This window comes from Euleptes europaea, chromosome 13 (assembly GCF_029931775.1).
Source record: "Euleptes europaea isolate rEulEur1 chromosome 13, rEulEur1.hap1, whole genome shotgun sequence".
Taxonomy (NCBI): domain Eukaryota; kingdom Metazoa; phylum Chordata; class Lepidosauria; order Squamata; family Sphaerodactylidae; genus Euleptes; species Euleptes europaea.
In genome coordinates this window covers 60,949,472-60,976,435 of record NC_079324.1, presented here as the reverse complement: position 1 = coordinate 60,976,435, position 26,964 = coordinate 60,949,472, and the positions used below count along the sequence as shown (strand labels likewise).

General features: G+C 45.2%; 1 protein-coding gene across 1 annotated transcript; it reads right to left on the bottom strand.

Annotated features, from left to right (window-relative positions):
- Nucleotides 1-2,495: 2,495 nt before the first annotated feature.
- P2RX7 (purinergic receptor P2X 7) lies at nt 2,496-24,967 on the bottom strand. Its single transcript, XM_056859289.1, has 13 exons — nt 24,840-24,967; nt 21,651-21,783; nt 20,818-20,889; nt 20,192-20,264; nt 18,805-18,901; nt 17,419-17,499; nt 16,509-16,638; nt 12,167-12,303; nt 6,842-6,935; nt 5,167-5,232; nt 4,939-5,055; nt 4,515-4,613; nt 2,496-3,005 (listed from the first exon to the last, which is right to left on the bottom strand). Exons 1-13 carry the CDS (start codon nt 24,962-24,964, stop codon nt 2,517-2,519), a joined length of 1,713 nt encoding a protein of 570 aa, XP_056715267.1. The 5' UTR covers nt 24,965-24,967; the 3' UTR covers nt 2,496-2,516.
- Between the last annotated feature and the right edge of the window lie 1,997 nt (nt 24,968-26,964).

Here is a 26,964-nt window from a genome sequence, read left to right as displayed (position 1 = left end):
AAGCAGGCCATCTAGCCAGTAAAACTACAGTAGTACCTGTAGAAGCTCCATTATAAGAAAGTGGTAGGGGTGGTGGAAGTTAATTGTTTACAAAATTACTGCTCAGATTCTGTAGGACCTGGACATTTTATGACTACAGCTATGCAGAGTCCACTTTAAATCGTTCCATGTAGCAGCTACACTTGGGAAGCTGTTTGCGGACAGCACCATATCATGCAGATTGGGTAACCCACTGCAACTGTTCTAACAATAAGAGGAAGAGTTGGTTTTTATACCCTACTTTTCTCTACCTTTAAGGAGTATCAAAGTGGCTTATGATCACCTACCCACAACAGATACCTTATGAGGTAGGTGGGGCTGAGAGAGTTCAGAGAGAACTGTGACTAGCCCAAGGTCACCCAGCAGATTAGAGTCTGCCACTCATATGGAGGGGTGGGGAATCAAACCCAGTTCTCCAGATTAGAGTCTGCTGCTGTTAACCACTACACCATGCTGGCTCTCAATAATCTACAATGAAATGCAAAATGGCCTAATATAAGGACATAAGAACAGCCAGGATGGATCAGACCAATGGGAGCTTCTAAAGGCCATCTAGTCCAGCATTGTGTTTTACGCAGTGATTGCCTGACAACCTCAGAAGCAGGACAAGCAAAGCACAGGAGCAAGGAGGCAAAGTTCTTCCCATTGTTGCCCCCCCCCCCAGCACTGGTATTCAGATTACTGCCTCTGAACATGCAGATTCCACTTGGTGATTGTGGTTAACGGCCCCTGATCGACCTCTCCATGAATTTGCCGAATCCTCACTTAAAGTCAACTAAACTAGTAGCACTACATCATGTGGCAGTGAGTTCCGTAAGCTCCCTCCGAGTGAAGTATTTCCTTTTCTCTGTCCTCGTCTATGCCAAGGACTGCCACCATCATAACAAAGGGATCAGCAACTGCCAGAGCTTTAGCTAAATGCACACACGCACAAGAGGAAAAGGGAGCATGTGTGGAAGAGCACTGTGCCCTTGCATACAAGCCATTTCGAGGGAAGGGGATTCAGACCCTCCAGCTCTGCCCACCTCATCAAAATGGCCTTGTAGGGAAACTAGCTGCTGAGCAGAGATGTCTGGAATGATATAAAGTGGCCTCTGTGGTCTGCATAACTTGCCATTCCGTCCGTTTAAAATGTTTCCCCACAGACATAATTCAGTTAAATATGCATTATAAACAGACACTGGGAATACAATGGATTAGACTGCCACGAAGAACCGATGCCAGAAATTAAGCAACTATCAGCCTGGTGCTTGCTACTTACAGGTTTTCCTTTCCCCTTGCCAGAGGAACCTTTAAAAAAAACAAAAACCAGTGGAGCCATTGGGCCAGAACGACCCAAACTGCGTAAAACAAAAGACACAAAGAGATGGATGGCTTCCCAGAAGAATCAGCCGGCCAAGGTGCCCGAGATTAGCATGATACTACTTTCTCATAGCATTGTTTGCTTTTCAAATACAGTGCCCCCCAAAAGGCTATGCAGGTTCTCAGTATTTAGTTGCTTTAACAACTAAAACAAGGGGGTTGTTTCTCCTAGTTTTAGTTAGGCATGAAGAAGGAGGTGGTTTATATACCCCACTTTTCTCAACCTTTAAGGAGTCTCAAAGCAGCTTACAATCACCTTCCCTTCCTCTGCCCACAACAGATACCTTATGAGGTAGGTGGGGCTGAGAGAGTTCAGAGAGAACTGTGACTAGCCCAAGGTCACCCAGCTGGCTTCCTGTGGAGGAGTGGGGAATCGAACCCGGTTCACCAGATCAGAGTCCACCACTCATGTGGAAGAGTGGGGAATCAAACCCAGTTCTCCAGATTAGAGTCCGCCGCTCTTAACCACTACACCACGCTGGCTGTCATGGTGAAGCCTCTGGAGGGGTGGGGTTCTTGGAAGAGGTGTAACACCTCCCACTGAATTAATAATGACGTGGCTGTCCTCCCCTCCCAATAATGTTAATGAAGGCATCATAACCAGGCCAGCCATAGACAAAGGGACAGTCTCCACATAACTCAAGGGCACCCCAAATCTACAGAGAAGGCGAAAGAAAACAAAAACTTTTAAAAATGGCCTGACTCTGCTCCACGAGGTATGGAATGTTGACAGTGAGGCAAGGGGGGGGAGGAACATAGGGGTGCCAACTTTGGGTTGGGGAATTCCTGGAGATTTGGGGGGGGTGAAGCCTGGGGAAGGTGCAATTTGGAGAGGAGAGGTTGCTCAGTTGGGATGTGATGCTATAGTCTACTCTCCAAAGCAGCACTTTTCTCCAGGGCAACCAATCTCCATAGTCTGGAGATCAGTTGTAATTCTGGCCCCACCTGGAGGCTGGCAACCCCTCTTAGTGTTTACAGACTGCTGGCAGTGAGAGATTGTTAGGGTGGGGGGATTTCCAAACTGTTCCCCCCTACCACATTTCATTGCAGGTTCAATGTATCTATTTTATCCCCATGTGTGCTAAGGTCCTGCTATGGAAAGTCTCCACGGAAAGTTATTTCTTCCTCCTGAAGCCAGCATACTGGCCATCCTCGCTGGGAAAGGCCTCTCTGATTTTCCACCGGCAGCAGTTTGGGAGGACAGCCAGCTTTTCTAGGTTGCCATCCTCTCCAAAGCGCCAGCGGATGTACTGCTTATACGCACAGTGTCGCAGCTGCTTGGTGAGAGCCTCTGCCTTGAGGTCCAGCAAGGGGTCTTCATAGAGGAGGACGAACTCCAGCGTGGATCTGGAAAGGACGAGCTGCTCAAACAGAGCCGAAGTGGTGATGCATGTCCCACCCTTCCTCCGGCAGCACAGCTGCTCCCAGTACGGCTGCGCTGGGCGGCATCTTCCGCAGCAGCACCAAGAAGGACGCTGGAGGCAGGAAGAATCGTCCTCTTTCTTTTGAAGGGGCTGCAGCTCTTCGGCGTTTCCCAGGGGGGCCGCTTCATCCAGATGTCGCGGTGGGAGTTTGGCAGCATGCATGAAATCGCCCGAGCGTTTCTGCAGTAGGAAGACATATGGTGTATGCGTTATGAAATGGTGGGGGTCTCCAAACATTTTGAGCCTGGGGCAGCTTGGAATTCTGACAAAGGTGGTGTGCGCGGTCACAAAATGGCTGTCATATCATGAGGACAAAATTTTAAAAAGGTACGAACAATACACTGAAGAACTATACAAAAGAGATGAAAGGATAAAAGATTCTTTCCAAGAAGAATCTTTTGAAGAAGAACCTACAGTTTTAGAAAGTGAAGTGAAAGCTGCATTGAGAGCAATCGGGAGAAACAAATCACCAGGAGCAGATGGGATATCAATAGAGCTATTCCAAACCACAGAAACAGAGTCCATCAAAATCTTGACAAGAATATGCCAACAGATATGGAAAACAAAACAATGGCCCACAGACTGGAAATGATCCATTTACATTCCAATTCCCAAGAAAGGAGAGATCAAAGATTGCAGCAACTATCGGACCATCGCATTAATTTCTCATGCAAGTAAAGTGATGCTCAAAATCTTACAGCAAAGGCTGTTACCATATATGGAACGAGAAATGCATGATGTTCAAGCTGGTTTCAGAAAAGGAAGAGGCACTATAGATCATATTGCAAATATACACTGGTTACTGGAGCATACGAGAGAATTTCAGAAGAAAATCAGCTTGTGTTTTATAGATTACAGCAAAGCTTTTGACTGTGTGGATCATGAAAAGCTATGGCTGGCTTTAAAGGAAATGGGTGTGCCACTACATCTGATCGTTTTGATGCGCAACCTGTACTCTGGACAAGAGGCCACAGTTAAAACAGAATATGGAGAAACGGAATGGTTTCCAATTGGCAAAGGTGTCAGACAAAGGATGTATTTTATCTCCCTATCTCTTCAATCTATATGCAGAACATATAATTAGGAAAGCAGGATTATATTTAGATGAAGGTTGGGTGGAAATTGGAGGGAGGAACATTAATAATTTGAGATATGCTGATGACACTACATTATTGGCAGACAATAGTGAAGATTTGAAACGACTACTGCTAAAAGTTAAAAGAGAAAGTGCCAAAGCAGGTCTACAGCTGAACATCAAGAAAACAAAAGTAATGACTACAGGAGAATTACACAACTTTAAGGTAGACATGAGGAAATTGAAATTGTTGAAGACTTTCGATTCCTTAGGTCCACCATCAACAAAAAGGGAGACTGCAGCCAAGAAATCAGAAGGCCCCTAAAGCTAAAATGACTAAACTGAGGCTGTCGTATTTTGGTCACGTCATGAGACGACAAGAGTCACTGGAAAAGACAGTCATGCTAGGAAAAGTTGAGGGCAGCAGGAAAAGAGGAAGACCCAACAAGAGATGGATTGACTCAATAAAGGAAGCCACGGCCTTCAATTTGCAGGATCTGAGCAGGGCTGTCAAAGATAGGACATTTTGGAGGACTTTCATTCATAGGGTCGCCATGAGTCGGAAGCGACTTGACGGCACTTAACACACACATATAAGAAAGGTCTCAACTCACGTGAATAATTTCGCCTTTCATTTTCTGTAAGCTTGTCCTCAAAAATTTGTCAATCATAACAACGTGGGGCTCATCAACATATGCCACATACAACAGACTCTGTCCAGCAAAAGAGACAAAGAAACATGTATGCTTAGCCTCTAGAAATGTATTTAGTATATCAGATATAAATAGTAGTAGAAGATATAGCATCAAGACTGCCACTGCCTTAATTTGTGTCACTATGACTGTTTAGGACCTTTCAAAACAATAATTTAATTGAGCAATAAATTAGCCAATTATTGCCAAGATCCAAAATCTTTTCCCCAAGTGCCTTTGCTGCCTATAGGAACTTCTAAACACTCTTCAAAGGCAGCCCCATGTAAAATACATTACAGTAGTCTAGCTCAGATGTAATCAGGCAATGGATAGCTTTGGTTCTTACCCATCTGGGCCCTGGTACCGACTCACACTTCTTGCTGTAATAATATTCCTTCACTGGGTTTGATTTGAAGCAGGGAAATGTGTATGAAGTGATAAGGAAATCAACGACTAATTGAGCCTGGAAATAAACATTGAAAGAGGGCAGCAATTCAGCTTTTTTAATGAATTTTCTCTCCAGAAATCATCCCTTACCACCTTAAGTACCACAGGATATAAAACTCTGTCTTACCAGGCCAAAATAGGAGAGTGCTGAACCTACGTACACCAACAACTCAAAGAAGTTAAATTGTCCTGCCTTTGGGAAACGCAAAAGAGAAATTAATTGTAAAGAGAGAGTAAGAGAAAGAAACTGTTATTTCTCTTTCATGAATGGAGTCAGGCCAACTGCCAGAAATGTGGTGCTGAGGAAATTCACACAATACCGTCTACACAGGCTGGGTCTCAGTTCCCAACTCTGTCCTTCAGTTAAATGTGAATTGCAGGTTCTCCTCAATTCCCACACACATTGTGCACAATTCAGATTGCACCCATGGTGAGAAGGGAATACAGTCTCTCCCCCCACCTGACTATTTCCAAGACCTAAAACAACCCTGGGGAACATGGATTCCCCCCCCCCCCGCCAGAACAAGTTCAGGTCAAGAAAACAATTTGTGTGTGGGGTGTGTGTGTGTGTCGCGCACAGAGTGTCTGGACTTCAGGAGTTTACCTGGTAGCAACTTCACACCACGCAGTTCTGCTATGTACAGTTTATTTACAATATATACACAGAGTCCTTTAGCTGTTATCATTCACAGCTCTGAGCATCAAAGTGCTTCGCCAGCACGTATATTCCAGGCAAGAAGAAATTTACATTCAATACACAGACATATATACATATTCATGACCAATCACAGTTCACCTGAGATGAGTCATTCTGGAAATCCCCATTCCTGGCTGTACAAACTGGATCAGACCAGCATACTCACATGACTTAGCTGTCACTCTGATCAGTATGATCTGTTTAGCAAACTGCAGACTAGCCAGAACTTAGACATATGTTGACAGGGTGAATCCCCTTCTCACTATGTGAGAATCTCCTTCTCACAATCGAAGTCGGGCACTGCATGTAAAGAAATTGGGGAGAACCCATAATTCACATCTGTCATAAAGTTAAAGCAGGGAATCCAGATTCAGCCTATGTGAACCATAATGTGTGAATGGTCTTTGGGAGGGGGTGTTGTAAGTGACTGCAAACTAGCGGAAATAAAGCATAAAGTTTAATCAGAATTAAGCAAGTACCAGATGCTTGTCAGTCACCACATTTCCTCTGTATGTATTAGCCACAGAATGCTGGAAACAAGAACAACTGGGCAGGATATAAGCACTATATGTGTGTTTTTGTGTGTGTGTCCTCCATATCTCTGCAAGGACAGAGACCACATAATTAGCTTGGATTGAAAATTGAGGAGGGGGCGTGGGACATTCCAGGCTTCCTCTAAGGCAACAGCCCTGGGTGGAGTTACCTAAGCTTGGGGAAGGGCTGTTGCTCAGTGGTAGAGCATCTGCTTGGCATGCAGATGGTCCCAGGTTCAATCCCCAGTATCTCCAGTTAAAGGGACTACGCAAGTAGGTGATGTGAAAGACCCTCCCTGAGACCCCGGAGAGCTGCTGCCGGTCTGAGTAGTCAATACTGTCGTTGATGGACCAAGGCATCTTCATGTGTATAAGGCAGCTTCATGTGTTCATGTGATGGGGAAGGCACATACCCAACATGCTCAGAGAAATAAAAAATTCAATTCATATCGCAATTGCTAGGAAGTGCCACCATTATTTCAAACCTTTCCTCTGGTGGCTATTGTTTTTATACTTCCTGTTTCTCGCAATCTGAAATTACTGGCCAAGAAGGAAAACGAGGCTGCCATTACCGTGCCAAAGACCAGGATATCGAAGCGGATACCATAAGCTTTGATCAAGGTCCTCTCCTCCTTCCCATTGGCCTGCTTGTAGTACTTTGCAAATCTGTAACAACCAAAAAACTCCTAGGACTTAACAAGGGAACATAATATTCAGTCTCCACGGCAGGGTCTTGCCTAGATTCTTGCTAGCTGGAAGATCTTATCCTTTCTCACGATCCATGCATACATAACATGCAGTCCCTGTTAGGCTCGGTTTATACACCTAGGAGCACAAGCTGCCAAAACCCTGAGAATGAGGTGTACCACTTGTACATCAGGAAGGGTGGGGAGTGGAATTCCAGCTTCAAGTATTTCTTCATATATACATATATATATATGTATGTAGAGGACTGGCAAGTAGAGGACTGGCAGAGCAGAACCTCTTCTCTTTGATTCATAGGTTCAGAGTGTGGCCCTGTTGGTCTGCAGTAGAACAGCTGAGATGCAAGTAGGACCTTCGAGATCAACAAGATATTCAGGGTATAGGTTTTTGAGAGTCAGTTGCCGACTCTGGGTTGGGAAATTCCTGGAGATATGGGGGTGGGGGGGTACAGCCTGGGGAAGGTGAGGTTCAGGGACAGGAGGACCTTTGCAGGGTATAATTCTGTAGCATCCACCCTCCAAAGCAGCCATTTTCTCCAGGGGAACTGATCTCTCTAGTCTGGGAATCAGTTGTAATTCTGGGGGATCTCCATGTGAAGGATGGCTTAGTCTGTTGATTTTCTGTATGCAAGGATTTTTTCTTACATGGGGGGCATTCCGAAATGTGAGGTCCTGATGCTTCACCTGCAGTCTGATGTGGTACGTTCCATTCTGCCTAGGGTTGCCAGGTCCCTCTTTGCCACTGGCGGGAGGTTTTTGGGGCGGAGCCTGAGGAGGGTGGGGTTTGGAGAGGGGAGGGACTTTAATGCCATAGAGTCCAATTGCCAAAGCGGCCATTTTCCCCAGGTGAACTGATCTCTGTCAACTGGAAGACAGTTGTAATAGCAGGAGATCTCCAGCTAGTACCTGGAGGTTGGCAACCCTAATTCTGCCACCTCATTCCCCTGCATGCATAATCTGGGCTGTGATCCTAAATGGGGGGACTCTTAACAATTCTAGTCCAAAGGTGGACCACAGAACTACGAAGTCTTTGCAAACATGTGATCCCTGAATTTTGCAATCTTCCTTTCATTGTGCTGCAGGCTCCAGTGAGTCATTTGGCTGGTGACCGAGGCATGCTGGTTGTTCTTCCCTCTTTAGTAGAAACAGTAAATGCACTCTCTCTGGCTGGGGCATGTTTTAGCACCAAACACTTGGCTGAGCCTGTGGTACCAATGCCAGAAGCCTCACAGAACTTGTTTTCCAAGTCCGGGAAAGTCATTTTGTATTCCCTGTACATTGGCTTTCTCTAAGGTCGTTTATGCATGGGTACTTTCACTCACGTTCACCCAGGGTGTCTTGGTTGTTCCCTGGAGTTATGCATGAGTTTTACGTCCATTAGAGATGACCTCACTGTCAGCCCTCACAAATCCCGGGACTTCCCATTCTTCTGTTTCTCGTTCCGCTGATTCTTCCCTCTCCCCTGAGCTCAGACCAGGTGAAACCCCAAGCATAAGGCAAAGTGCAGGACACGTAAACTTGGTTTCTCTCACAGCCAATTACAAAGCAGTATGTAAAGAGGAAGGGATTCAAATGCTTCCTGCTTCCTGGGAGCTTTTTCTGAGCAAAAGAAACGTTTTTTTAAAACCAAGTCTTGGATTTCTTCCCCCCCTCCCTTTCAGATTGCTCAATTTTTTGGTTTTTGGTCTTAAAATGCTTTTTTATGCGGCAACTGGGTTTTTTGGGGGGGATTTTCTCTCATAGCAAGCTCTACAAAGTAAGCCAATTACAAAGCAGCATTTAAAGGGGCGGGGACTTGATTTGAGCTTGGAGACTGCTGGTGCATAGATTCCCAACAGGGAAATGTGGGTCCAGTGAGAAACGAACCTCAGGCGGAGAGAGATGCAGGGGACTATGGCCCTATTTCAGGGTTACTAAAAATCCTCCTTTCTTTCCACTCTGCCTTAGGAGATTCTACCAAGCATGGCCCCTGCTCTTGCAAGTTGATCTTGAAAGCCTAAGGGCTAGAAAATTGTTTTTTTATAGAAACGTGCGTGTGGGTATGGGGGATGACTGATTAGCTCTGACTTCTCAATTTTGCATTTGTAGTGTGAGTCAGAATCACAGGATACATATAGCCCTGCCTTTATCTTCTTGTTTTCACTAACACCAAATTTGCTAATCAGTGAATTTATCTTCAGCAGCTGAGCTATTTTGGGAACAGCTTTCTCTTCTGAAATATGCCATTCTGAGGAGTGGCCAAGATATTACTAGAAATGATAGCTGTATGGTACTTTACTGTCTAGTTTGAATTAGCCTTGACAAAGCTGTTGGATCAGATGATTTGTTTAGTCTTACTCCCATTCTATTGAGATTTACCTAGAAGTAAACCACCCCAGCCATTGTGGCTTACTCTTGGGTAACTGTACACAGATGTGCAGGTTTAGCTTTTAATGCATATATTAATATTGTTACTGGAAACTGGATGACTTTCTTTTCCAGAATTAAATAAAATACAATTATCTTGCCAGCAGCTATTTGAATATCCTGATTAATGGCAATGTATTAACATTTCAGAGGGCACATTGCCTAGCACATAATGTTAGTGGGAGGAAGAAAGGCCATCTGAATGAGGAATAACAAGAGCTTTGCTGGAGAAGGCCATAGTTCAGTGTAGTCCAGTATTTTCTAACAGTGGCTAGCCAAATGCTTGATGTTCACAAGCAGAGTACAATGGCAAGAGCTTTCTGGAATGCAAAGGTACATTGCCTTGGCACATGGAAGTTCTATTTATGTGTTTATTAAACTTTTATACCCCTCCTTTTCTCATGATTCAAGGAAGATTACAATAGTATTTCACAATCTAGCTGTTCATGGGTCTATATGCTTTATGAATTTGTGTAATACATTTTCAAAAGTTGTCTTGACTTTAGGCCATCAATGTTCGTTTTGGCAGTGAGCCCCATACTTATGACTTGTGCCAAATAGTTCTTTTTTCTACCATGGAACAGACCGGGGGGATTTTGTGTGTATTTACAAAAGTCAAATATAACTGGCCATGGCTTAAGCACCTCATACTACAGTGAGGGAAAAAAGTATTTGATCCCCTGCTAAATTTGCCCGTTTGCCCTCTGACGAAGAAATGACCAGTCCATAATTTTAATGGTAGGTTTATTGTAGCTGTGAGAGACAGACTAACAACAGGAAAACCCCCAGAAACCCAGAAGACAAAAGTCAGAGATTGATGTGCATTATAATGAGTGAAATAAGTATTTGATACCCTATCAACCAGCCAGATTAGGGTTAGGGTTCTGCTGTCGACAGAAGCAATCAATCCATCAGATTCCAAACTAGCCACCATGACCAAGACCAAAGAGCTGTCCAAGGATGTCAGGGACAAGATTGTAGACCTGCACAAGGCTGGACTGGGCTACAAGACTATTGCCAAGCAGCTTGGTGAGAAGGTGACAACCCTAACCCTAACCCTAACTGTCAACCTCCCTCAGTCTGGGGCTCCATGCAAGATCTCATCTCGTGGAGTTGCAATGATCATGAGAACGGTGATGAAGCAGCCCAGAACTACATGGGGGGGACTTGTCCATGATTTCAGGGCAGCTGGGACCATAGTCACCATGAAAACAGTTGGTAACACACTACGCCGTGAAGGACTGAGATCTTGCAGAGCCCGCAAGGTCCGCTTGCTCAAGACAGCACATGTACAGGCCCGTCTGCAGTTTGCCAATGCACATCTGAATGACCCAGAGGAGAACTGGGTGAAAGTGTTGTGGTCAGATGAGACCAAAATCAAGCTCTTTGGCATCAACTCAACTCGAAGTGTTTGGAGGGGGAGGAATGCTGCCTACAACCCCAAGAACACCATCCCTACCGTCAAACATGGAGGGGGACATATTATGCTTTGGGGGTGTTTTTCTGCTAAGGGGACAGGACACCTTCACCGCATTGAAGGGACGATGGACGGGACCATGTATCGTCAAATCTTGAGTGAGAACCTCCTTCCCTCAGCCAGGGCATTGAAAATGGGTCGAGGATGGGTATTCCAGCATGACAATGACCCAAAACACACGGGCAAGGCAACAAAGGAGTGGCTCAAGAAGCACATTAAGGTCCTGGGGTGGGAGACCTTAATCCCATCGAAAATCTGTGGAGGGAGCTGAAGGTTCGAGTAGCTACACATCAGCCTCGAAATCTTACTGACTTGGAGAGGATCTGCAAAGAGGAGTGGGACAAAATACCTCCTGAGATGTGTGCAACCCTGGTGGCCACCTACAAGAAACGTCTGACCTCTGTAATTGCCAACAAGGGTTTTGCCACCAAGTACTAAGTCATCTTTTGCAAAGGGATCAAATACTTATTTCATTCATTATAATGAACATCAATCTCTGACTTTTGTCTTCTGGGTTTCTGGGGGTTTCCCTGTTGTTATTCTGACTCTCACAGCTACAATAAACCTACCATTAAAATTATGGAATGATCATTTCTTCGTCAGAGGGCAAACGGGCAAATTCAGCAGGGGATCAAATACTTTCCCCCCTCACTGTACAAGATATGTTGATGGTCACTGGCTCAGATGGATTTAAAAGGGGGTTGGACAAATGTATGGAGGAGGGGTCTATCCCTGGCTGCTAGCCATGATGGCTCAATGGGACCGTCAGGGGAAAAATGCCTCTGATTGGCAGATGCTAGGAGCAATCAGGTAAGGGCTGCTGTCCAGGTGTCTTGTCTGCAGGCTTTCCTGGAGTATAAGACTGGCCACTGCTGGAAACACGATGCTGGACTAGGTGGGTCATTGGTTTGATCCAGCATGCCTGCTGTTATGTTCTTATGCTACATGTTATCATTAAATTCCAAACTGAAGGACAGTGTCCTTCAGTGTTACTCCTCTGAAGATGCCTGCCACAGCTGCTGGCGAAACGTCAGGAAAGAAAATACCAAGACCATGGTTACACAGCCCAGATAATCTACAAGAACCAAAGACTGTGTTGCATTCCCATGGTCTCCTGAGCAGGATTTCCAAATTCTGTTGCCCTTCGGAAGGAAAAATAAATAATGCTTCACAGAATGGCTGCATCCATTTCCTCCTGTCCCTGACTGGTAATTGTGGGGTATCTACTATATATTCGTTATTATTTTATGTATTTATTTATTTAGGTGAGCAGATGCCTCCTGTGGCAGCAAATTCAATGACATCCTTACCTGAAGTTGTAGCCAGGGTATAATGCTTCACTTGCTTTTTTGTCATCCAGGCGCCGGAAGCCATACTTGGGGCTGCAGCGATGGAGCCATTGGTCCAGATTGCAATCCCAGTTGATCTCGATACCCACAATGCCTCCCTTGAATGAGACAGTAAGAGGTACAATTAAAAACAACAACGATGGGGGTTGACCGACCAGATGCGGCAGCTGGCTCACCAAAATCAAGAGAGACTGGTCTGTTCTCCATGAATTTCCCAATGCAAAGACATACTTTGCACACTGAAAAGAGTTCTACTTTGCCTCTCCACACAAGCATCTCTGAGGTAGCTTACAATATAACATGCAAACTGATAAAACAACAGAGCAGTTTACTTCAGTTCAGAAATCATCAACCACAAAAATTAGTCTTCCAGCTGTGTGCGTGTGTGTGTGTAAAGTGCTGTCAAGTCGCAGCCGACTTATGGCGACCCCTTATGGGGTTTTCGAGGCAAGACACTAATAGAGGTGGTTTGCCAGTGTCTTCCTCCATATAGCAACCCTGGACTTCCTTGGTGGTCTCCCATACAAATACTAACCAGGGCTGACCCTGCTTAGCTTCTGAGATCTGACGAGATCAGGCTAGCCTGGGCCATCCAGGTCAGGGCAGCTGTACTGGAACCCAATATGACTCTGTTCATTTTAGTTTATTATTACTACTTTATTAATTTGAAAAATCGTTTTATTTTACATCAACGTACTGAGCACTATTTAGTATTCATCCTGTTTTTTTCAGGTTACTTCCTCACAGGGATGGTTCCCCCATTTTTCTCCCATTGCACCAACAAAGCCTATAGCTACAACTTTTAAGTGCCATACCATGAGTTTGGAGGACCCTAGGAACCCTCTGTAAACAGAGGTAATAAATTATTTTAATAGATATTTTCCAGTGGCCTTAAAATAAGCACTTGCTACCAGAGATCCTTTCAAAGATATCTGAAGCACACAGAGAGCTTATCATCTTTCCTCTCTTAGTCTCAAAGACTCAAAGAGCAGTGCAAAGGAAGAATAAGGCACTTCAGTTTGGAACTGGGACATAATGCTTATGGGTCAGATCTCCTCCGCGGGACAAGGCAGGCCTCTCATCAGAAACATATTTTTAACAATGGTTACTTTTCATCCCATTTTCAAAAGTGGGGGTCGGCCTCTCTGAAAAGCCAGCTAAATTCCCCATTATTTGGTGTATATGAACACTGAATAATGGAGGCAGCTATATCATGAATTGTTCTTCAGTAAGATCCCTTGCTCAACGCTCGTTTGCTCTTTTTCCTGTGTTTTTCTTCTTTTCTGTAATTACGTTTTGTTCATTATTATTTAGTGTTTCCAGACTGCAGTTTAAAATAACTTTTAAAAATGTTGTCCGATAATGGGCTGGGGGACGACGACAATGGGATTTTTTAATGCCTTTGTTCGTTCATTTATTCAAAATATTTTCAAAGGCCGTCTCCTGGGGTCCCCGACCTTTTCCAGCCTGTGGGCACCTTAGGAATTCTGACACAGGGTGGTGAGCTGAACCACAAAACAGCTGCTGGAGGAGGTGGAGCCAACCACAAAGTAGCTGTTATGGGGCAAAGCCACAAACACAGAGGAACCCCAAGTGCAGAGGGGAAGAAGGGCAGTTGTAGATTTTGTCCATTTGACACTTGTAGAAGCCCTTGCTGACATGAGTAGGGTTGCCAGCCTCCAGGTACTAGCTGGAGATCTCCCACTATTACAACTGATCTCCAGCAGGTAGAGATCAGTTATGGCATTGGAGCCCCTCCCCTCCTCAAACCCCACCCTCCTCAGGCACCGGTGGCGAAGAGCGACCTGGCAACCTGGCTGATCATAGGGAGAGGGGTGGTCCCACAAATAAGAAGGGCCAAGGCCATAAACAGCTTTGTATGTGATAGCTGTAATGTAGGAAGTCCGAATCAGCCAAGAAGAGCGTGCATAACTATATTTATTGCTGATGTACATCATAAGGCCTCAGCCAGGCCTCCATCTTCCAACAGCCAGGGAACAGGAACAACCACGCTCCACCCCTCCACACTCAAACATGCCCAGTGATATTCCCCAACAATTATTACATAAGGCCACTAGGTGGCAACAACTGAACATATATTATAACAGCCAATACCTTAAACTGAGTTCATACAACTATAGTGCTATATAGTGGTTAGAGCAATGGTAACCACTCTGAGAGTCACCAAGAGCCACACAGGCAATTACCATCAACCAGAAGAACCACGTTCATTTCCATCCCAAGCAGGAGGCCTGCACTTCACGGAGGCTCGCAGCTTTTCTGTTCCTTTGGCAGTAGCTGTTTCAAAGTGAGAACCACCTGCCAATCAACAGTCAAGGGCCTTGCTCACTTTCCTGAAGACAGGATGGGTGCCACACTGGGGAATGATGTTCAGACAAGCCACAGGTGGCATATGAGAGCCACATGTGGCTCCTGAATCACTGAGTGACTATCATTGGGCTAGACAGGGTTGCCAACCTTCAGGTACTATCTGGAGATCTCCCACTATTACAACTTATCTCCAGCCGATAGAAATCAGTTCCCCTGGAGAAAATGGCCACCCTGGCAATTGGACTCTATGGTATTGAAGTCCCTTCCCTCCCCAAACCCTTCCCTTCTCAGGCTCCACCCCTAAAATCTCCAGGTATTTCCCAACCCAGAGCTGGCAACCCTAGGGCTAGAGGAATAGATGTGGACTTGCAATTCCCTGAGCAACCATGGTTCACTGGGAGTGAGTTTGTCTTTCAGCCTAACCTCCTCCAGAGGGTTGTTGTGAGGATAAAATGTGGGAGGGAAGAGCTGCCCCCGGAGATTCCTGGCGGTGGTGCAGAATAAAAACGTGATGGATTTCTCTTGACAATAAAACAGCCAAGAACCATACTACCGACTAGAATACTCCGCTACATCAAAGCAGTGTTAAAAGTAGCAGAAACTAAGAGCAACTGACTGAGAAGAGACATGAAACAATTATGGAAGTTAGCAAAAGCCCAGGGCTTTAAAAAAAATCTATTTTAATGACAAACTGAAACATCTTGCAAGTGTCTCCTGGCAGTTTGTCAAAAGACAGAAGGAAAAAACAAGGAAGTTCTTTCTAAAAATGCACCCCTAACTGGGACCCAGGACTTAGCAAGCCACCCCCCTGGACAGGGGGCAGAGTATGGGAAAGGGATAAAATTAGGTCAGAGACTAGGCCCAGTTCACACAACCCTGTGCACAGGGAATGGAGATTTGTAGCCAAGCAAGTGAGAGCCACCCAGATAAGGTTGCCAGCTCTGGGTTGGGACATACCTGGATATTTTGGGGGCAGAGCCTGAGGAGGGTGGGGTTTGGGGAAGGAGGAACTTCACTGGGGTGTAATACCACAGAGTTCACCTTCCAAAGTGGCCATTTTCTCCAGGTGAACTGATCTCTGTCGCCTGGGGATCAGTTGTAATAGAGGGAGATCTCCAGCCACCACCTGGAGACTGGCAACCCTAACAATCAGAACTGGGATCACCACCTTTCAGATCAACTTGAGGGACCCAGAATGAAGACCCTTTTAGAGAAAGAGCTTTTCTCTTAAACCCGTAGATCGTCTGAATCACTGCTTTCCAGGGCAATCTCTGCCTTCCCATGGAAGGTTACTAGGTCCCTCTTTGACCGGAGGAAGGTTTTTGGGGTGGGGCCTGAGGAGGGCAGGGTTTGGGGAGGGGAGGGACTTCAATGCCATGGAGTCTAATTGCCAAAGCGGCCCTTTACTCCAGGTGAACTGATCTCTATCGGCTGGAGATCAGTTGCAATAGCAGGAGCTCTCCAGCTAGCACCTGGAAGTTGGCAACCCTATCCCCATGGGAGTTTTCACAGGATACTGATAATCCTAGAGGAGTAGCTTGCGGCAAACATAAACAGGAGTCCTGTGAGTTCCTAGATCCGGGTTGGGAAACACCTGCAGATTTTGGGGGTGGAGCCTGAGGAAGGCGAGGTTTGGGGAGGGACTTCAATGGAGTATAAAGCCATAGAGTCCAACACCAGGAGGTTGGCAACCTTGTGAGGCTCCTCCAAGACTAAGGAAGTTTTATCCTAGCATAAGTTTTTGTCAACTACAATCCACTGTATATCTGACAAAGTAGCCTCTAGACCACAAACGTTTGTGCTAAAATAAACCCTGGTTATTCTTTAAGATGCTACAAAACCTCTGTTTAGAAAACACCTGGTTGCAAGGAACTAGTCACCTTCATGCTTACCGTTTTAGAATTTACCTACTAGGAAGCACAGAACACTCATGAGTATCGTTGTTGTTTTTTAAAGGAGAAATGCCACATACCTGAATGGCCACCTCTGAAAAATTCTCTCCTGCTGTGTGAAGAATATCTCCCAGGCGGAAAATGGGGCAATATGGAGCAGAGATTTTGTTGTATGTGCAGGAAATATTGAATTCCGGTGAAATGTTTCTTCTGCAGGGAAACCCCACACACAAAGTTTTTAACTCAACAAGTAACATAAAACTAAATTGTATCAAATGTTATACCTTTCTGAAAACAAATTGTTTAAAAAAGCGTAAACATTCCATACATCTGCATTGTATCTCTATGGATTCCTTCAACATTTAAAAGAAAATTGAAAGCGATTGGAAAACCATTTCTTAATTTTGTTTCTGTACTACCGTATATACTCGCGTATAAGCTGAGTTTTTCAGCCCAAAAAAAGGGCTGAAAAAGCCGAACTCGGCTTATACGCGGGTCAATTCGGTAGAGGGGGGAGGGAGGAGGGAGAGGGGAACTTACCACCGCTGCCGCCGCCGCTTTTCCCCAGCCGGGGGTGGCCTCCAGAAGCCTCCTGCGGCTGCAGGGAGGCCGCGCCGCCGCCCCCGCCGGGTCCGCACCGCTTTTCCCTGGCCGGGGGCAGCCTCCAGGGGCCTCCTGCGGCCGCAGGGAGGCCCGCTGCTGCTTTTCCCCAGCCAGGGGCGGCCTCCAGAAGCCTCTTGTGGCTGCAGGGAGGGCCGCCGCCGGCGCTTTTCCCCGGCCGGGGGCGGCCTCCAGGGGCCTCCTGCGGCTGCAGGGAGGCCGCGATGCCGCCCTTGGCCAGGGAAAAGCAGTGTGGACCCGGCGGCCGCCCCCGCCGGGTCCACACTGCTTTTCCCTGGCCGGGGGCAGCCTCCAGGGAAAAGGCTGTATCTTAAAACAAAAACAAAAAACCAGTCTTGTTTCGGAGTTACAGAACTTTTCAAAACTTACTTGGTATAATTAAATTTGGGGAAGTGGATGTTGTTTTTGATGAGGACGGTGAAGTTTTCGGCACTCCTCAGAATAGCAGGCCTAGACGGAGAATGATTTCAGACAAGTTCCTTCTTGTTAAAGACTGCAACCATGTATCACAAAATTCAAGGGCTAGCCAGAAAGCCTGTGGTGTTTCATAGGTGGAAACGAAGACGTGCTTGCAACACCCCGAATCCCATACCAAGAATCACAAGCCTTTTCCCCCCACTCCACATTACTCAAGGCTCTTCCCTACCTACTACGCACTGCATACATGCATTCCATAATAGTTTGGCCGCCACTGTTTTAAAAGCCCAGAGCGTGACAGTTCTTTGGACTAATGATACCCCAGAAGAAGAGTTGGTTTTTCTATGGCAACTTTCTCTACCACTTAAGGGAGAATCAAACCGGCTTACAATTGCCTTCTCTTCCCACAACAGACACCCTGTGAGCTAGGTGGGGCTGAGAGAGCTGTAAGAGAGCTATGACTAGCCCAAGGTCACCCAGCTGGCTGGAGTGGAGGAGTGGGGAAACCAACTTGGTTCACCAGGTTAGCCTTCGCCGCTCATGTGGAGGAGTGTGGAATCAAACCCGGTTCTCCAGATCAGAATCCACGGCTCCAAACCACCACTCTTAACCACTACACCACGCTGGCTACACCAGAAAAGCATAATGCTCCTGGCAATGTATTTTCAACCACTGAAGACACACCTCTTTGTTTCCAGTGTGAAACAGCAGATGGGAGACCACCCTAGTGCCTTTAGTGTTCAGGTGAATCCATTTACTTGCATCTACACTAGAGTCCAGATGGAGCCATTGACATACTCAGTTCTTTCTCGAGCAGGGATCTCCAATTTGAGCCTGAGGCAGGGTTGCCAGGTGGGTGGTGTTGGTGGGCAATTGCCCGCCAAACCACCTGGCAGCCCCAGCCCTGCCCCAAAGAAACCTCCCACCGATGGAGAGGGGGGTATCTGGCAACCCTAGCCTGATGGCACTTTTGGAATTTTGAGAAACATGGAGGTTGGCAACTGTAATTACAATGCTAGTACTAAAGACATTAACAAAGCATCCCCCAATGCGAAAAAAGGGGCAAAGTGGATGCCGTGATTTTCCAGGAACAGGTTCCATAAAATAGGGACCATTAGAGCATTTGAAAAGTCATGACACATCTAACACTGAATGGGTTGTAAAGTCCCCAGGAACAGTAGATGAGATTTACAGCTATTACTGGAGATGTAGAAACATCAGATAGGCCTTCCATTATCCCCAGGACTGGGACAGTGTGAGTAATTAACATGCAGAGTATTAAAAAAAAGAGCAGCGCATTATAGTGAGCTTATAAAAAGTAAACAAAAAACGCCTTACCTTGGAGCACTTTTGATGGACTCCACTGGGCACCAGGCAGCGACCTCACACGTTTTAAGGGTAGCGTTGTACTTCACGCACCTGCCCGTTTGAATTCCTGTAGAGGGGAGCTTTTATTATAAGGGGTTTGCTTAGTTTATTCCCATTAGAAAAAGCAGAAATATCATTGTCCTAGAGTAGGGGTGTCAAATTCATTTGTTATGAGGGCCGAATATGACAATAAATGTCACTTGGTCAGGACAGGTCATGTTTACCATAAAGCAGAACGCCAGGTACTGGAGAGTCAAACTTTATAGAAGACACCGGCAAAGCCAATTAATGATTTTATTTTTTACTTAAAATATAAAGGTAAAGGTCCCCTGTGCAAGCACTGGGTCATTCCTAACCCATGGGGTGACGTCACATCCCAACGTTTCCTAGGCAGACTTTGTTTTATGGGTGGTTTGCCAGTGCCTTCCCCAGTCACCTTCCCTTTACCCCCAGCAAGCTGGGTCCTCATTTTACCGACCTCAGAAGGATGGAAGGCTGAGTCGACCTTGAGCTGGCTACCTGAAACCAACTTCCGTTGGGATCGAACTCAGGTCGTGAGCAGAGCTTGGACTGCAGTACTGCAGCTTACCACTCTGCGCCACTGGGCAGATAAGAGCTCTCAAGGGGCCAGATCTGTCCCTTGGGCCTTATGTTTGACACCCCTGCCCTAGAGGCTGAATAAGATCGACTGCCTGGCAAGTGGCCACCACATTCTTTCAGTAAATATTATGCTCATACCTGATGCTGGAGCCAAAATCTGTTAATTCTTAAAATGCCCAAAGATTTCTGCATGCTAATAGGCAACATATTTGTTAAAGTCAATTTAATGTCCAAGAAAATAATGCAGCTTTCACTCAGTCTATTAATTTACTACATTTTTATTTCATCTTTCCTCCAAGGAAGTCAGAGTGGTATATGTGGTTCTCTCCTCCTTTGTTTTTTCCCTCATGATAACCCTGTGTGGTATGCCAGGCTAAGAGAAATTTATTGGCCCAAGATCACCCAGTAAGCATTGTGGCTGGGGATCTGAACCTGTGTCACCCCAGACCTAGTCCACTGCACCACACTACTCCTAGTGGTGTAATGGCATTGTTGTTGTTGTTAAATTGAGCCTCCATGTACCAGAGCAGTATATCTCTGAATACTAGATCCCAAGGACAAATACCACGGAAGGCTCTTCTAGGGCACAGGCTCTGTTCATTTGGGGCACTGTTCGTGTCAGCTGGCCTATGGCCGTAAATTGAAGGTGGAAAATCAGTCATGGTGGGCAGTTTGCCTTGTATTGCTGATGTATTGCTCAGAGATGCAACAGAAGAGGAAACTCCTACAATGCGCTGGCAAGATAAAATCCACCTACCGTTACTCTGGGGGTCCATACGACCTTTAACACAGCTCTTGTCGGTAGAGCAAACTGCTTTGGCTTTGGGGAACTAAGCAAAAGAGAGGAAGGGGAAAGTCGATTCACCAACATACACATGGATATCGAGCTTTATAAGATGTTTAGGCTTCCACCTCCCCTCACCTGCCTTGCAATGGGCCAAGTACAGGAGTGGACTGGAAAGTGAAAACAGCCCTGGAGCAGGACCCTGTGGCGCTACAAGCCAGAGCTGAAAAGCCAATCAGCCCAGTGAGGCCAGCAAACGGGCGCTGGGTAACCTATTGCATTCTCCCCTAAACTCTTGAGGAAACAACTTGTGAGCTGACACCAAGCGTCAATCAGGCACCGGATGCATCCCACTGATTCCCAGAGCCAGAAGATTCAAACTGAACAAAAAAATGCAAAGAAAGATGGCTGGACAAGTCCTTGCTTGTTCACGTTTTACCCAGTCACATCAAGCAACTGAAAAAAGATGACTCAACATTCACTCGCATAGGATCACCACAGCTATAAGACACTAATTAAAAATCTGCTGCTGCTTACTGTTTCCAAAGAATGTGTTATTTTTACAGAGACGATATGATCGCTTGCAAACATAAAGTTACCTCAGGGCAAAGTCCTTGGATTTGGTTTTCAGTCATAATGATGTTTGTTACCACAAAGAAGGAATCTATTCCCTACACAGGAAAAAAAGAGAAAAAGAGAAGAAAATTAGTTTGTTACAATCAACACCCTAGAAGATCAGGTTTTCAACTGGTCAACCAAGATTTGAAGAGGCCAGTGGATTTCCTCAAGGTTCAAACAGAGGAGGGCTGGTAGGTCAGCCCCTAGGGTTGCCAGCTCCAGTTGGAGAAATTCCTGGAGATTTGGGGATAGACTCTGGGGAGGGTTGAGTTTGGGGAGGGGAGTTCAGCAGGGTATAATGCCATAGATGCCACCCTACGAAGCAGCCATTTTCTCCAGTGGGAGTTATCTCTGTAGTGTGGAGATAAATTGTGATTCCAGAAGATCTCTAGGCCCATCTGGAGGGTGGCAACCCTAGCCCGCTTCCTACTGCCCCCCCAATGAGCTTGGGCTTCCAGTTGTGACCCCCATCTTAAAACCACTGGAGCACCCATATACCCATATATGAGGGATGATCTTGATCTTTAAAGCCCTTTCCAGACTTGACCTTTAATGCCAACAGAAAGCTTGTGAGGTAGGTGAGGCTGAGAGAGCTCTAACAGACCTGTGACTGGCCCAAGGTCACCCAGCAGGCTTCATGTGTAGGAGTGGGTAATCAAACCTGGTTCTCCAGATGATAGTCCACCACTCTTAACCACTACACCACGATGGCTCTCTTGAGACCCATAATGGAAGAAAGGAAGCAGGAGAAAGATATCTTAACAACTGACAATAAAAAGTGGCTACTTGTGACACGGGGAAAAAAGAAACTCACTTGCATGGGGACAGTGTACTCTGCTGTATCCCAGATTCTCTGTTCAGTCTGAGCTACCCCTTTCACTTTGGTATGCACTGAACTGATGACGGTGTCCCTCTTTTGATAGCGTTTGTCAGCAATCAGTACAATGCTTGAAGAGATGACAAGACAAGAAGGACATAAATTGCCAACCTCATTCTTCCCGAGAACATTTGGCATGTTCTTTTTATTCCCATTTTACAGATTGGGAATTGAGGCTTAGAGAGATTAGTTCCCCCTCCCCTGGCCACCTACTGAGTACGTACCAACTGACCAAATAAGAAAAACAAGAACGGCCACACCCCAGTCCCTGTACACATTTGCAACTGGTCTCCTTAGTTCTCTCAAAGAGATGACAATTTTAAAATGAAATGATGTCGTTATTTTTTAATGTTTCTTAATCTGTTTTGTGACAGACTAAGGAAGCATACATTTCCCCTTCCTTAACGTTGAAAAGAAGTGTGGAACTTTAAGTGTGGAACAGTTAAGTCACAAGCCCATCCGGCGTGAGTGGAAATGTCAAGTGTCAAACGTACAATGCTGAGCTTGTCTAGAAGACATTTCTCATGTGAACCAAATGCTAAATGATACATGTCAGAGATAAATCTACATTTCAGACAACTGGGCCAATTAATACACTATCAATATAAGTGGAAAAGCTTTGCAGCTCTGGGAGTTCAAGTCCCGACGCTGGCCTGTGATGTTTCCAAGTTAGTGCGGATAGGAAGGGCCGCATGATGTGTGATGTTGAATTTGCACACGTGGAATGCTATAATATTTATTGGTACAGTCAATCAGACCAGTAAAAACTATACAACAATAAACCTCGCATGAACAATATAAAAAAAGTTTAAAAAATGAGACATATTTATATAAATTTTAAGAACACTTTACATTTAAGTGGATGGAGTAGAAAAAAGTGCAATAAGTACCAATAACATAATTCTAGCAGAAGTCTATGAAGCTTCATAGAGACAGCACAAAATTTGGCAACCTGAGTTTAACCTGAGGGTTCTCGCCGCTTAACAATTTCGCGACCCTATCCACTGAGTCCTGGCCTGGGAATCTTACCAACAACTGAGAAATCACTTCAGCATGAGCATTTTCATGAAGAGGGCAGAATAGTAAAATGTGTTCCGTGGTATCAACTTGCCCACTGCCACACAGACAAAATCTTTGAACCCTGGGGATTTTTTTATAATGACCCTCTAGTAAGACTGAGGGCAATGCTGAGCATCTGGCATGTGTGAATGTTTTTCTATGTCTATTTGCTTCAAGGGAAAGCAAATATGTGGCTGGCGCCAACAGGTATCTAGTTGTGGCTGAGGCAATAAAGGATGGTGTTCTAGTCAAGTCTAATTGTCGTCCAATGTCCTTAACTCTCTGTTTAACTGATGTTATAGCCTGATCTAAGCTTAGCTCTAATATAAAGTGGGTAGAAAAACCTAAATGTGCTAATTTACTTTGGACACTTACAAGCCATGACGACTGAAATTTGTCATGTAATATCAATGACGACAATCCCTGAGGGTTTTTGTTAAGTTTGAGCCATTTTGTAATGGATGCCGTGCCAGATGTGTTATTTGACTCTAAACAGAAACCATGAGGTGGGGGGAGCCTTCCAGGATGGATCTAAGCTGGGAAAGGATGTTAAATTGTCCCCGTTTCCCAAACTGCCTGTCTACTTGGTCAAGTCTAACAGAGCGGTTCCTCAGTGGAACAGGCTTCCTCAGGAGGTGGTAAGCTCTCCTTCCATGGAGGTTTTTAAGAAGAGGTTAGATGGCCATCTGTCAGCAATGCTGATTCTGTGACCTTAAGCAGATGATGAGAGGGAGGGCATCTTGGCCATCTTCTGGTCACTAGGGCTGTGGGAGGGGGAGGGAGTTGTGAATTTCCTGCATTGTGCAGGGGGTTGGACTTGATGACCCTGGTGGTCCCTTCCAACTCTGTGATTCTAAGTCAGTAGTATTGGAGCACCATCTTGAGACTTGCCTGGTTTTAGCTAAAATGTTATTGTCTTATTGTTTTAAAATCTTATGGCTGATATACATTTTAAATGATGTGACCCGCCCTGAGCCTGGCCTTAGCCGAGGAGGGCAAGCAAGAAATCAATCAATCAATCAAATAAATAAATAAATAAATGAATGACAAAGACATCTAGAAGTAAAATTCTTCTCATAAATCATGCTGTTAGCAGCACCATCCTTAACAGGTCTACTCAGAATCCTACTCAAGCCTATTTAATGGGGCTTACAGCTAGGAAAGCGTTCTTAGGACTGCACAGTAAGTTAAGCACCCTCCCTTTCCTTGGGATAAAGTAGTTAAAAATAGATAGGTTGTAGTTCCAGACAATAAACTCCAATTCTGAATATACATCTCAATTATTTCAGTCTTTATATTCAGGAATGCAGTTTCAGTTTCTTTTATTTTAACACGCTGTATTAGCTAAATTTGCCACGTTCAAACTCTGAGTAAACTGGTACCTTTAGCCTTTACAGCGAGGGAGAAAATTCCATCACATGCAGCTTCTCCCATCACTGCATCAGTGTGACTGATAAAAGCTACCCCAGACAGAATTCTGGGGTTTGTCTGCTGATCTTGAGCAAACTGCTCTTCCAACCCGCTTCACAGGTTTGTTGTGTAGACAAAAGGCAGGGAAACAACGGGGTGAAATAAATGCAATAATGGCTTACAGTACAATCCTAAAGAGAGTTACTCCAGTCTAAGCCCATTCATTTCAATGGGTTTATACTGGAGTAACTCAGCATAGGATTGTGCTGTTAATTTTCTGGCAATACATCTGCTTAAACCTCTGTGGCAGCCGTATTACCAGCACAAACCAAAAAAGAGCCTGTGGTTCCTTAAATGCTGGCAGATTTATTATCACTCAGTCTGGAATTAAAGTTCGTATTTCAGTCAATCTTTGAGGTCCCATGGAACGCCTTTTTGTTTTCAACTTCACTTAACCAACTGGTTTCCCCTGATACTTTTAGTGCAACTTAAGAGTTTTAATCGATGAGGGACTCTTACAACTTGATCGCAGCCACGTTTAGAGAGGCGAATCCCATTGATTCTGACAAAAGTTATATGTCAGGATTGCAGCCCGCGCCACTTCCCCTGTTCACTCAAACCTCTGGCCTATTTTCAATGTTTTTCTTTTCAACTTACCAGACATACAAGAAGACGACGGAGTGGATGGCCCACTTAATGCTCCCGTAGTAAACACTCTGAATGCGTACCACTTTAGAAGTTTCATATTCACACACACTCTTCAAACTGCAGCAAGCAGGCATGGTGGAACTGAAGACACCCGCTCTTTGCGCGGCAGCTGTTTGGTTTCTGGCTTCCTAGACACACACGCCCACCCGACACAAAGCCAAATCACACCACTTAAAGGCACAGCGAGCCAGCCAAAGAGGAAAGGAAGATGAACCAAACAGATCAGAAGACCTGTTACTTGGTGATTTGTGCCTTAAAAAAAGAAAGCTGCAGAGAATAAATAAAACAAACAGAAAGGAAAAACATTAAACTCATCTCTCTTTCTTTCTCTCATTCATATATATAGACTGCCCAATGGTGTGGTGATAGATTTCAGGGAGAAACATTTCTGAATATGTTTTGTTTAGGCATTAAATAACAAAAGAAATAACTTACTGTTGCAGACCGCATCGACATTATCCTTCCAAACCATCGCTGAAGTGGTATGGCCCCCACACACATTCCAGATGTAGGACCGTTTGGATAACGTACCCTGGTTTATGGAATGAACATTTAGGTATCTGGAACATGAAAATCTTTTCTCTGGATCCAGCCTTATTAGTTGAATATTCTTGGGAAATATTCTCAAGTTTTCCAGCCAAATGCAAGTGCTCAATTTGGTATTTATTTATTAATAACATTTCTATGCCACTTTCCACCCAACTCAGGGGTCCCCAAGGAAGGGAACATTTCAAACACTGAAACAATGTTTAAAATACAAATATATACAAAATATCTAAAACAATTAAATATATAAAAATATAGAAATGGAGGGAGAGCTAATAAGAATTAGTGAGAGAATGCTAAGCAAAACAGAAAGTCTTCATCCTCCAGTGGAAGGCAACTATAGAGACAGATGTATCCCCCTGGGAAGGGAGTTCCAAAGTTTCAGTGCCACAACCAAGAAGGTCCTTTCTTGGGTTGTCACCCATCTAGCCTCAGATAGCAGGGGCACCCCAAACATAGTCTCCAAAGATGACCAGGGTAGAAGGGTAGTAGGCACTCCTTAAGGTATGCTGGGACCAAGCCATATAGTGCTTTAAGGGTCAATATGACCTTGAATTCTATGTTGAGCGCCAGTGTTGTGTCTGCGGTCCAGTTCATATGGGGCAAAAACGCATGGTCACTTTGTGTGTGTGTGTAAAGTGCCTTCAAGTCGCAGCCGACTTATGGCGACCCCTTTTGGGGGGTTTTCATGGCAAGAGACTTACAGAGGTGGTTTGCCAGTGCCTTCCTCTGCACAGCAACCCTGGTATTCCTTGGTGGTCTCCCATCCAAATACTAACCAGGGCCGACCCTGCTTAGCTTCTGAGATCTGACGAGATCAGGCTAGCCTGGGCCATTTAGCCTCCTTTATTCCCTGTTTCACCCAGGATTTAGCCAGGATCAAACGCAGGCGTTTTGCTGAACGTGCATTCGATCCTGGCTGAATCCTGGCTGAAACAGGGAATAAAGGAGGCTAAAGCGACCATGCGTTTTTGCCCATACTTACAAGCCACAGACTGGGGTGTGGGGGGCTGTGATGCATGATAAGAGCACTCAGTGCAAAGGCCCAGGTATGTATAGATTTGATTTGTATGCTGTCTCTACCCCCTTTTTATTTTTGTACTAGGAAGAATTATTACATTAGGTGTATAATGGAAAGGGGCACATAGACTATGGAGCTTGGTTGCAGCCCGGTAACATGCCATTGGTATTACTTATTAATTTATTCCCCACCTTTCTCCCCAATGGGGACCCAATGCAGCATATATTGTTCTCCTCGTCTCCATTTTACCCTCACAACAATCCTGTGAGGTAGATTAGGCTGAGAGTATGTGACTGGCCCAAGGTCACCCAGCAAACTTCCACAGCAAAGTGGGAATTAAAACCTGGGTCTCCTAGATCCTGATGTGACACTCTAACCACTACACTACACCACACTGGTCGGGTACAGAGATCTCATTAGGATAGTTGTCATGTGTACATGGACTCAAAATATGGATGCCAGCATCTAGGTAGGACCTGGGGATCCCCCGGAATTACAGCTTATTTC

Bases quoted from the DNA above. Each gene is read 5' to 3' on its own strand.
- P2RX7 (XM_056859289.1), bottom strand. From the start codon at position 24,964: ATGCCTGCTTGCTGCAGTTTGAAGAGTGTGTGTGAATATGAAACTTCT. The intron at 20,265-20,817 runs GTAACTTTATGT...TCTTTTGCTTAG, and splicing joins TCCAAGGACTTTGCCCTGAG to TTCCCCAAAGCCAAAGCAGT. The intron at 6,936-12,166 runs GTAAGGATGTCA...TGGTTGTTACAG, and splicing joins TACCCTGGCTACAACTTCAG to ATTTGCAAAGTACTACAAGC.